The 12,662-nt window shown below is 38.5% G+C and overlaps 1 protein-coding gene across 1 annotated transcript in view; it reads right to left on the reverse strand.

Annotated features, from left to right (window-relative positions):
• The window catches only part of LOC134798980 (uncharacterized), a 98,203-nt gene that overhangs the window by 66,452 nt on the left and 19,089 nt on the right, over positions 1–12,662 (reverse strand). The window contains exons 2-3 of the mRNA XM_063771405.1: positions 11,524–11,638; positions 701–802 (exon numbers count right to left, since the gene is read on the reverse strand). Coding sequence (XP_063627475.1) covers positions 701–802; positions 11,524–11,592 — 171 coding nt within the window. The 5' untranslated portion in view covers positions 11,593–11,638. The remainder of the gene's footprint in view (positions 1–700; positions 803–11,523; positions 11,639–12,662) is intronic.

Below are 12,662 nucleotides of genomic sequence, written 5' to 3' on the forward strand. Positions count from 1 at the left end.
TAGTAACGTATGTTTCAAAAAAATAAAAATGTTTGTACTGCCGAGTTTATGACGTCACAGTAACTACCCCCACCTGTGCGGCCGGCCTTCTAATATCTAAAATTTGTAAGTACCTAGACTGCACTGTAATCGTTGATGTGTTAGAGTTAGACCAAGAAAAGTCTGCAATGATTTTAATGACATACGCAGTTCAAGTGTTATTTATACCTACGTCATAATTTCATAAAATTTGTAATTAAAAGCTACACTTGCACTGCGTATGCTAAATCCTTGCAGACTTATCGTGGTCTAGCTCTATGTACCTACTGCAACTTAACCCTTCAAGTGACTGAGAACCAACTCCCAGACAAATAAGTCAATTAAATTAGAAATTTGATTAATTAAAATAAAATCGAAGTTCCAACAACTCAAAAATTATTTATGTCACTTGAAGGGTTAAGTATTAGTTCTTTACGCGTAGCACATTGCATATGTCACCATGGCGATGGCGGCACGCGTGGTTCTACCCTGGTTCGAAATTACCAACTTGTACGCTGTTAGGACACCTTTGATGAATAAAACGCGTAATGTAGCTGCACTTTTGCTACTTGCGAGCTGCAAAATTGCATGGACACATTACAAATGGAACCAAATGATAAAATGGCCATGAACTATTGATGGTAGGTGTACATCCGTGATAAAAAATACAAACAAAACTTACAATTTCCATCTTCCCGAATATGCAGCGGAATAAACAGAACGCGGTGGATGAACGGCACTCAACCATTAACCAGTTCCACATATTAGACAGCTCAACTTGTGCCTAAAAATAACCGTGAAATAATTAGGTTAGAAAATAGTACATTGTTAACCAAGGGATGAAAGGCACTTATTTCTGCCGAGGTAGTTAAATGGCGCTCGAACGCAGTGAGAGACTGGATTTTTAGAAGTTGTACACTACACTTTTTTGTAACTTTGAAATTTTTATGTCACTCGTATTTCTACCTAGAATCATTACCTACGACCTCATTCGATCCTCATAGATGTAAAAAAAATCCAAGATTTTCATTTCCCATCCGTCACCATTTTTTCATAGTCATTGCATGACGGTAACGGAATGGAAGGAACGATCATACTGTATCGAAAATGAGAAGCCTTTTCAAAGGATCTAAAGAGCTCGTGGTTCTGAGTAGAACAACATAAAAATCCCCGAATCTGTGTAGAAAAAAAAAGGGTAGGGCCCATCTTTACCATGAAATAATGTAGGTACCCATACACTCAACTATACAGAGTAAGTTGCACCAGGGACCAGGGAGTAAACTAAGATGAGAATCGTTTGCAGAAAACACAATATATATATATATATATATATATATATATATATATATATACAGGGTGGAAAGGCACGACGATCCTTTCCGGAAGTGGGAGATAGTTTAGCCTAAGCTCTATATTTTCTCCATAGAAACTATGTTAATATGGGCAACCGTTTCTAAATTATGACCTTTTAAACATCCACGCAAAAAACTACTTTGTTCTAACCCTAACAGGTGACAGGGTCAATGAACTTACTTGTAAACAATCAGTATTCGACAGGAAATTATGCTAATTTGTTGCCATCTAACCATTTTTAGGTCTGCTTACAGCACGGTAAGAATCATTGCAGGATTTTCGCTTTCTTAGTGGTTCCACTTGTTCAATACTTGAATGAAATAGTTATGTTATTCCTTAATATTAATAATACTAACCACAACATTGTTTACAACGACAGTTCAAATGGTGACATTGACAACCACTCAAAAGTACGCAATCGTCTTATAAATATCTCTGGTTTCCTTGACTGATAAAAATGTTTTAGTTTCTTAACACGTTTCACAAAATTATTTTCGAATAATTGGAAACTATCTAAAATAATTAAAAATAACAAGTAGGTTGTGTTAGTTGCACCAAATGAACTTGCAAAAATGAAATACTAAGAATAAATCAAGAATAAATACTTCTTCAATACCAAACTAACAAACCTTCTTGCGTGGTAGGAAATAGACAAGACGTCTGATGTTTGAAATTAAATTTTCATTGAACTATACTTATTGAATGTCATATTCTTCAAATAAAAATGTTAGATGCTCGTGGCTATTTAAATTTGTGGGGCTGTGTAAAAGATATGGTGTACCAAACCAAACGGAATGTGAAACTGCGGACGAAATGAGACAAAGGCTAATTGGTGCTTTCTGCGGAGGATAAATGACGAAGAGCATACACTATATCGCATGTGCATCGACATACTCGGGTACGGGCTGCGGCGGCGTTGTAATACACGGAGGTACATTTGAACACCGTATGTGAAAAGAAGATAGTATTAAATATTGGAAAAAAGTAATTATCTAAGAAAGTAATAAAATTGTTTGTAATATTTTTGCATGCATTTGATTTATTTGACATTTATGCGTCATTCATACATCATTGCGATACTGTCAACGATCGGAAAAAAGTGTAAAGTCCCGAGCTTTCCCGACGGAGATCCTTAATCTAGCCGTCATGTGCACATGCTATAGGGTTATCACCACAGTTAAAAAGTAGTATTTTTGCAATTTTTATTTTTTACTCAATTAACGATTCTTACCATTACCAATAGTCTCTGTATCACTTAAACGACCTAATACTTCCGGGAAGGATCGTCGTGCCTTTCCACCCTGTATAATAATGGGACACTGTCGGCGCGGCTGGTTGACAACTACAGGGGACCCCAGGGCTGGCGCGTACCTCTCTCAACGTATCCCTTGCGATACAGAGAGGTAACGCCGCCAGTGTCATGGGGTCCATGCCGCAGTCCGACTTGTTAGAAGGAGTATTCTCTTTGTAATTGGTTTGTTTTTTGTATGTACCTATCGATATTTTATAGTTCGTATTTGAATTTTATTTCTAGTTTTAAGTTTGGTTTTGTCCCCTGGGTGGTGCTAAAGAGTAATGGGGGAGAACGATTACTCGCGTCCGCAGGAAGATTACCTTAGCCTGCTGCACTGCACTTCTAATGAAATTTTTTTTAATCTATTTATCTTATACCTTTAAACGAGCAATTCTTGTATATAATTATTTATATATATGACGAAGCACCAGGAGGCTCGGCGGAACGCTTGTCATCGCTGGTTAACACATCCCGAGTGTTGGCATCGTCACTTTCATTATTGTCACCCATCGCGGTATAAATATGGGGAAAACGCGGAAATAAAAGCACGTTCTACACGTTTACAAATCACTGATTTTATTTAAATACGCTTTAGATTAAAATAACATGTGATTGGCACAATAAAATTGGATTAGGAGCCAATAGGTTAGAACACGTGCACCACCGCGCGCAGCCGTCACCAGAATGACAACTGCCGACCGGTCGGCGCCATCTTGCTACCCTATTCGGGGGGGAACCCGCTCCTATTTTAATACTACCTTCAACATTTTCATGATTGTCAATGTCAACATAATTTCAAAGATACCCTACATTTTAATAACAACCATAATATTTTGACGTTTAACCAATCATAACAAACATTGTTTGATAACTACCATCATTTACTACAATTTTACGTTCAATTAATCTAAACAAACAACTAAGTAACCAACATTCGCAAGTAATCTAAATATCAGAACAAATGTGGGCGCAATAATCGACAGCGCGCCGTCACGGCCGTCCTGCATATTCACACGTCCTCGTGTGCTGAGGCAGCTGTCTCATCTTCAGCATCTGCAAACGAGTAATAAATATTGGTTTACACTACGCTCCGCTCGGTCACCCTGACCAACATATGCCACACACTAAATAAAGTTAAACTCTGGCCACACAGGCCCATCAAAATTTTAACACAAGGTCATGAGTATCATATGGGATCAGGGTGTCACACACAGTTATAATCATACAAACAGCTCAGAGTTATTAATGCCACACAGGCTAATTAGTCAGTGCCACACAGGCCAGTCAGTCAGTGCCATACAGGCAAGTCAGTCAGTGTCACAAAGGTGTATCATTGCCACACAGGCTCGTCAATGCCACACAGGCTCGTCAATGCCACACAGGCTCGTCAATGCCACACAGGCGCGTTGATTCCACACAGGCGAGTCAATGCCACACAGGCGAGTCAATGCCACACAGGCGAGTCATTGCCACACAAGCGAGTCATTGCCACACAGGCGAGTCATTGCCACACAGGCGAGTCAATGCCACACAGGCGAGTCACTGTCACTACGGAGAACATGAGTGGAAATATCGTGTATGTAATACAATTACACACCATCGCCGTCATCGGCACATTCTGTCATAACTTGGTCAATAGGGATTTCCAACCAAGCCCTCGGTCGGTAGATACCCGTCACCATCCAACAACTCTACTCGTACTACCAAATATGGACTGAAGATTTTAAGTCTAACTTGGTTTAATTAGGTACGCTCGTGGTTTTCCAAAAGAACGTGATCAACGCTATCTAATCCGTTCTTTTCGTAAAAAAAAACGCTATCCTCAGTTTCTCGTGCCGATCGCTCTCTAAAAGAATTTACGTCAATTGCAGTCTCATTTTTCTAATGTCTCTAATCTATGTTTCTAATGTCATTAGGTCTAAAGGTCTAGCAAACTTTCCTATTAAAAGCTCCAAGGTGAGCGCTTTTGTTACCCTACTACATTTGTACAATTGATAGCCAGTTAAATATCAGGCAACTCATCTTTCCAAGACCTATTCCTACTTGTTGTGTCAAAATGTAAATCAACATTATGGGCATTGCAATAAACCCCAAAGTAATTTCTTGAGAAACATCTACCCTGCAAGTTATGCTATTTTCACGTTTGGAAATCAAAGTGACAGTAGACTTTTTGTTAGTCTTTTCCCAGCAGCAGTTTTTTTTTTTAGATGCATGATGTTTTCATGCACGTGATTTATTTTAGCCCACTGAAAAGTCCGAGTAACTATAAACAACCAAATATTTTCAGTGTTCCAGTAATTTTTTTTTTTGATATAGTAACCCACGCCTATATTCAGACGTTTAAGCAAAGCCACTGCATAATAATTTTGTTTACTGGGGAGTCTACCTGCTGAACTTTCGCTCATCAAAGAGCATTCGGCACTAGAATCCAAACAAAATGAAAACTTCTCACCGGTTTCATCCATGAGATGATCAGTAGCTTTGATGGTGCAGACGTCCACCCGTCGCTCGACCCGTGTATCGCTGGCCTTAGTGTCCTTACTAGGGCAGTGTGTAGCGATGTGACCTGGTTCACCACATTTGAAGCAGGTTGGAGTAATCTTCTTCTTCTGTTCGTTGTCTCCTTTCGAAAGTTGGGGAGTAGATGTACTCGAACTCTCGGAACCTATACTAGTGTTGGCGTCACGACTACTGCTCCCTCGACATTCACTAGATACATGGCCTAGCTTGCCACAGTTATAACATCGTCGAGAGCCATCAGTACGCGGCTTCTTTGCATCCACAAACGAAGTTGTCTTGTCTTGATTAGAAGGTCGTCTTTTTCTAAAAGTAAAGGCCATAAGCTCTTGCTGAAGTTTATTGCGATTTTCGATTTCAGTGGTAAATGCCACTCTCTGAAGTTGAGGCTCTATCTTAGCAGCATGGGCTAGTGTAACAGTGATCGCGATTTGTTCAGTTGTCAAAGATTTCCATCTTGCCAGCAAAGCGCTCAGAAATCGACTGGTGTAAGCGGATAAGCATTCACCTTCTTTTGGGCTTCCGTTGAATAGTCGCCATAAATTTGCGGCAGGAGTTTCAACAAAATCAAATCGGGCGAGAAACAGGTCTTTCAACTGGGGCCACGTTATTCCAGCAAAACTAACCTGTGCTAACCACGCTGCTGCGCTTCCTTTGAGTGCTTTACTTATGGTCATTATAAGCTTACCTCCGGAAAGGGGTTTTTCTCGCAAACATAAGTCCACTGTTTCGCACCACGCACGTGCATCGCAATCCTGAATATCAGGATTAAATTCAGGCAACGAAACTTTTGATTCAGTGGCACGTGGTTGTTGTATAGCACGAATTAACTCTGCCAAGTTCCGTTGTTGCATTTCAAAAAGAGATTTCCATCGATCGCACTCATTACTTAGTGAAAATTTTTCATTCTGACCTGTAGGCTGCCCTGGAAATGCACGGGGTAATCCCACTTCTGATGACGAAGCAACAGGAGGCTCGGCGGAACGCTTGTCATCGCTGGTTAACACATCCCGAGTGTTGGCATCGTCACTTTCATTATTGTCACCCATCGCGGTATAAATATGGGGAAAACGCGGAAATAAAAGCACGTTCTACACGTTTACAAATCACTGATTTTATTTAAATACGCTTTAGATTAAAATAACATGTGATTGGCACAATAAAATTGGATTAGGAGCCAATAGGTTAGAACACGTGCACCACCGCGCGCAGCCGTCACCAGAATGACAACTGCCGACCGGTCGGCGCCATCTTGCTACCCTATTCGGGGGGGAACCCGCTCCTATTTTAATACTACCTTCAACATTTTCATGATTGTCAATGTCAACATAATTTCAAAGATACCCTACATTTTAATAACAACCATAATATTTTGACGTTTAACCAATCATAACAAACATTGTTTGATAACTACCATCATTTACTACAATTTTACGTTCAATTAATCTAAACAAACAACTAAGTAACCAACATTCGCAAGTAATCTAAATATCAGAACAAATGTGGGCGCAATAATCGACAGCGCGCCGTCATATATATATATATATGTCGGGGCTTAAGGAAGGTTTAGGTATTCAGGAATGGCTAGATGCACTAGGTGGTACATCCGTAGGGCGTAGATATTTAACGCGAGTACAAGTACGCGAGGCGTAATGCAGTCTCTATTGCTACTGTCCGACCAGATTGAGATTCAATCCCAGAGTGACGCCAGCCTGCAGCCTGGCGATCCCACTTACTCTAGTCCACAAAAACCATAAGCTAATTAATTATCAAACAGAGCAATTTCCGAGAACACATTCAGACGTTACAAAAACCCCTGACGCCTCTAATACGCTCCCATAGCCTCTTGAACAGACATCTTTATTACCCACGTCGCTTACAAGTGTTTTTGATAAATCGTAAGTATGTCATGTAAGCGCCCATTATTTTCAATTTACCAATTACATCACCTGAGCGTCGACACGGCGATCCTGACTGTCACACGTCCTCGTGTGCAATAAGACATTTAATAGTCATTATGACAACTCAGCAAATTTTAATTCAACTTTACCGTTCGGCTATTCTGCCACTAATATCACTACAGATCACTAAGATCCATTCGGCTATTAACATCACTACAGATCACTAAGATCCATTCGGCTATTAATATCACTACAGATCACTAAGATCCATTCGGCTATTAACATCACTACAGGTCACTAAGATCCACTAGGCAATTAATATCGCTACAGATCCGACCTAACTTTCGACGAACGATCGGCGAAGATTCGACCTAACTAACGAAGGTTATTCTGCCACGAATATCGCTAAGAGTACAAACATAAATAATCAATAAAATGCTCGAATCGAATGAACTCTTTTACAAATACAAGCAACAAAGAATAGTTTGAGTACCTATATTTTCTTATAAGAACATCATCAATATCATTTAAATTACATTGATCAAAACAACACCTCGTTGTTACAACATTTATGTGACTTCTCAAATCTCAAATCTCAAAGCACTCTGGCCCGCACCACATCCGGGCACCACCACTGCAAGTCTACAGGCGATAAGGCTTGCGCTAAATGTCACTGTCTCTCATAGTAATTGTCACACGGCACGCCTGCCGTAACCACATGGTCCACCGACCACGTTCGTCACAAAGCTGTCATGTCTCAACCGTTTCAATACCTGTGGCACCACGGCCACAACATATGTGACACACCTTGTCACGTCACAACACGTGTGGTACACCGACCACGTCCATCACAAGTCACAAAGATGTCATGTCTCAACTATCACATATCAACTCTCAACAGTCTTAATACCTGTAGCACACCGGCCACAACACATGCGACATACCTTGTCACATCTCAAAACCTGTGGCACGCCGGCCACAACACGCGTGACTCACATTGTCACATCACAACACTTATGGTCCACTGACCACAGCAGCACTCAGGCCACTTCCAAAGTGATACACCGATCACTCCAACGGTTCCACACAGGAATCCAAACCATGCCACACAAGGCATCAACACCACCACGGGTGTCATCATCATCCCTAACACTATGTATCATCACCTGTGGTCGCCGCGCAGCCTCCTTTACCAAACACATTTTCACTAAATATGCGTGAGAATATATCTGATTCGGGTATGTGACCTACGATCGACCGACAAGCTAAACACAAAGTGATGCACCTACATAAGTCACTAAAGTCATCAATACTCAAATTACTCTTAGTTGTCACTTTCTAAAATAACTTTGCATTGAAGTCACATAAACCAACTGAATTTCAGTTCCAATATTCAGCCATCCAAATTATTCAAAGAATATACATTCTTATGCGTCGACAACGGCTATAACTGACTATTCTTTGTTACTTGGTCTCAGCAAAAAAAAAATACAGAGCATTTACTAGCAGCTCAAACCAGGAATCGAACCTGTAACTTTATTAACTTTAGATTAGCATTTTCAATGTCTCAAAAACTTTATTTCCGTACCATTGAAAATGTAACCAGAAAACGCAAAAGGTTCATTCTCTCAAAAAAATTAACAGCTATTCATATTATTGGAAAGTGCTGATTTAGAAGTTTTTAGAACCTAAATAAAGAAATATCACGGCATTTCATTCGATGTTAAAATTCACAAAGTTTTTTTTTTAATAGTTAGGTATTGATTAAATGTACCTATCACTTATAATGTTTTTAAGATTTTTATACTAACAACGTTATTGATTAATGATCTGAAAGTAACGATGTTTTTGTTCATGTTTTTGCCGTCTCTCCAAAAGCGTATTCTGTAATATTTTTTTTGTTACCAAACAACGTTATCAAACAACGTCAATTGGTGTCATCTTGACAACCAAAAAAAAACTCGACCCAAATCATTGGGTACTTTAAAAGACAAACAACACTTGTACAAGTTGTGCAACATTCGGCCATAAACAAAACAAAACTGCAGGTAGGCACCCGGAATGGACCCATTTAACTAGGAGTTCAACGCTGTATTTCACTGATTCATCGCCAAAATACTTTAGACTTTATTTTAATCGATAATAAGACTTGTATTCTTCACAGAAATGGGCGTAAATCTTACGTCTCGTAATTTATCGGTTGTAATACTTTGACTATACGTCGATAAGTAATGTGTTGTAACTGTTGTAAGACATGCCTAGACCAAAATAATCAGATTGAAGGCTTCAATCTCAATTTACGTACTTACATCTTTCATTGAAAACCAGGTGACTAAGTAGCAGATTATTATTTATGAATTCTCCAGTCGCCATAAAAACAATTACCTTACAAAAGGTTACTAATCGAATAACTTAAATCCATACATTGACATTACAAGATCGCATTGCTCTTGCATCATGCTTCCGTATTATTCGAGTTTATCAAAACCAAAATACCAGTCAGATACTTAAGAATGGACCAAACTCTTTTTATCGATAACTATGCAAGCTAAAGTCCATAAAATGATGGATGGGTGGACAATCAACTGTTCAGTCGAAACATTCAAAACAATATCAAACTAAGTAAGCTCTATTTCCTTTAAAAATCTATTTTCAACCAATATCCGTTAATTTAAACAACAACTAAATCATTATTTAGTTTGCTACAAAATGTCTTTTTATACCGTAGTAACTAGGTATTACTCGCTTAAAATTAAGCATTGCATTATGAATTAACGGATTAAACGAGAAACTAACTTTAATGTTTCTTTTAGTTTTTAAAGTAGGTATACTAAAAACGAATTCCACAACAGGCTATAAAAAGCAACAATTTCGTAATTTGAAAATACTCGCTTTTAAATACCTCATTCAAAACTCTAGTTTAGAAATAGACAAAATATTAGTAGGTAATCAGGGATCTCATATTATCTCGATAGTGTTAGCCCAACTACTAGTATCTAATAAAAACAATAAAAATGATTCATCGTTCACTACAAAAAATGGTACAGGATCGAGGACAAATAGAAACCGGTAGGTACGTAACAACAGGCGGACTCATCGCCAAACAGCGATCTCCTCCAGGCAAACTTCAGACAAGGAAATGGCTAACGAAGATTATTACTCTTCGATCGTTATCTTAAATCTCTATCGCAAATGATTTCAAATTTAATTTCAAGTTCACTCGTATCTTTTCTCCATTAATCACCATAAAACATCGTCTTATTGTCTTGGAAAATTATTTACAAATTCTCCAAACAGGCTACATACTGTCGGACAAATGCCACAATGTTTTTAAGTAGAGATAAAGTACTCGATTCAATTTCATAATAAATACTCAAGAATAACATCTCCGCTTATACGTAAAACGGAACAATCCACTTTTAAGGATCAACCTCATGCAGGCAAATTAACGACATGAAGGATAAATCATCAACGTAACAATCATAAATCATAATGGAACGAACTGACCCGATTTGATGTCCACGACACTCCAAACAGGATTTACAGGAAACCACCAGTTTCACCGCATATTAACTTTACACCTTACGTCTTTGCACAAATTGAAATATTCACTCTTCAGTTCATAATTCCACGATATCACAAATCACCACATACACAATGCATCGAATTTTCTTTAGGTACAAACCCCGCAGTACTTTCGCGTTACGATCCCACGATCTGATGTCGGGGCTTAATGTAGGTTTAGGTATTCAGGAATGGCTAGATGCACTAGGTGGTACATCCGTAGGGCGTAGATATTTAACGCGAGTACAAGTACGCGAGGCGTAATGCAGTCTCTATTGCTACTGTCCGACCAGATTGAGATTCAATCCCAGAGTGACGCCAGCCTGCAGCCTGGCGATCCCACTTACTCCAGTCCACAAAAACCATAAGCTAATTAATTATCAAACAGAGCAATTTCCGAGAACACATTCAGACGTTACAAAAACCCCTGACGCCTCTAATACGCTCCCATAGCCTCTTGAACAGACATCTTTATTACCCACGTCGCTTACAAGTGTTTTTGATAAATCGTAAGTATGTCATGTAAGCGCCCATTATTTTCAATTTACCAATTACATCACCTGAGCGTCGACATATATATATCGGGGATCTCGGAAACGGCTCTAACGATTTCGATGAAATTAGCTAAGATGGGGGTTTTCACGGGCGAAAAATGGATCTAGCTAGGTCTTATCTCTGGGAAAACGCGTATTTTTGAGTTTTTATATGTTTTCCGAGCAAAGCTCTGTCTCCCAGATATTACAAAACAAATCGTTTCTTTTTCTGCAAACTATTGTCGTCTTGGCTAGCCTGGGGGGGCTATAAATTTAAATAAACGTGATCGTATTAAGATGGTGATAGTTCTACTCTACTGTAAGTATGTATTAGTTTACTTACGATACAAGGACTCGGAACATGCACCGCTGCTGTTGTAAGCATTATAATTATACAGGATATTGCACTCATAACGATGTTTTAAAAAAATTAAGTACGAGTAGATACGTTTTTCGAACTGCAACAGAAGAAAGTTATTTAGTATGAATACATTTATATATTTGTATTATATTTAATTAAATATATGGACCGATTTTTGTTGTGTTGCCGATTTTGTTTTTTCGTTAGTTAGATATGGTAAGTTTGAAGAGCACATCAGGGCGGAATTCATATTCATCTGGGCGGAATAAATACGAAATACGAAAAGAATCTATAAGTACGTTTTCGTTACTCGGTGGAAGATTGTATAGGACATACGGTGAAATTGCGCTTACATTGTACAGAATAGGGAACCTCATTTATTCACCAAAAAGACAATAAAATCATAATCGGCCCATTCGGCCCATGTCAGGTACCTACTTGCGCTAAACAAGGCCCGGTTCTTAAACAGGCCTACTCAAATTTTCATACTTTTATGTGTAAATGTGTTCAAAGGGTCTAGCCATTGTATGTATGGGGAATCGGCCCCAGACGCCAAATGATTACCGTTTTGCGATTTTTTTGCCCAGCTGTAAGATGCTATTTCAACAACAATTTTTTTAAGCCTCAGGTATTTTTAAATAAAGCATGTAAGGAATATAGTTCTTTTCTAATATACTTAAAGGCCATCTAGCGTTGTACTTGCATTGATTGTGTTTCCCTTTTCAAAGAATAAAAATATCATCCACAAAGAAACCTACATGGATCTCAAAGGGAATAAAAAATTGCTGCAAAAGAAAGAGACTGCTGCTTTGGAAATGTCGATTCTCTTGTGAAAAAGGCGACAAAGAATATTTTAAAAACTATTCTAAACGGCTTAAAAAAATTATACATTTGACACAAAAATCGCAAAATAATAATTTCATTAATGTTGCACAAAACAAATCCAAAGCTACCTGGAAAATAATCAATAACTCAAAACTAAATCAACCGAGACAATATATTTCACAAATAGTTACGAATAGCAATGTTATAGTGAATCCGAAACATATCGCACAGGAATTTAACAATCATTTTATCGACCAAATTCAACCAATTAGTACAGTAAGTAACGACGTTAACAT

Source organism: Cydia splendana, chromosome 17 (assembly GCF_910591565.1).
Source record: "Cydia splendana chromosome 17, ilCydSple1.2, whole genome shotgun sequence".
In the NCBI taxonomy this organism is placed as follows: Eukaryota; Metazoa; Arthropoda; class Insecta; order Lepidoptera; family Tortricidae; genus Cydia; species Cydia splendana.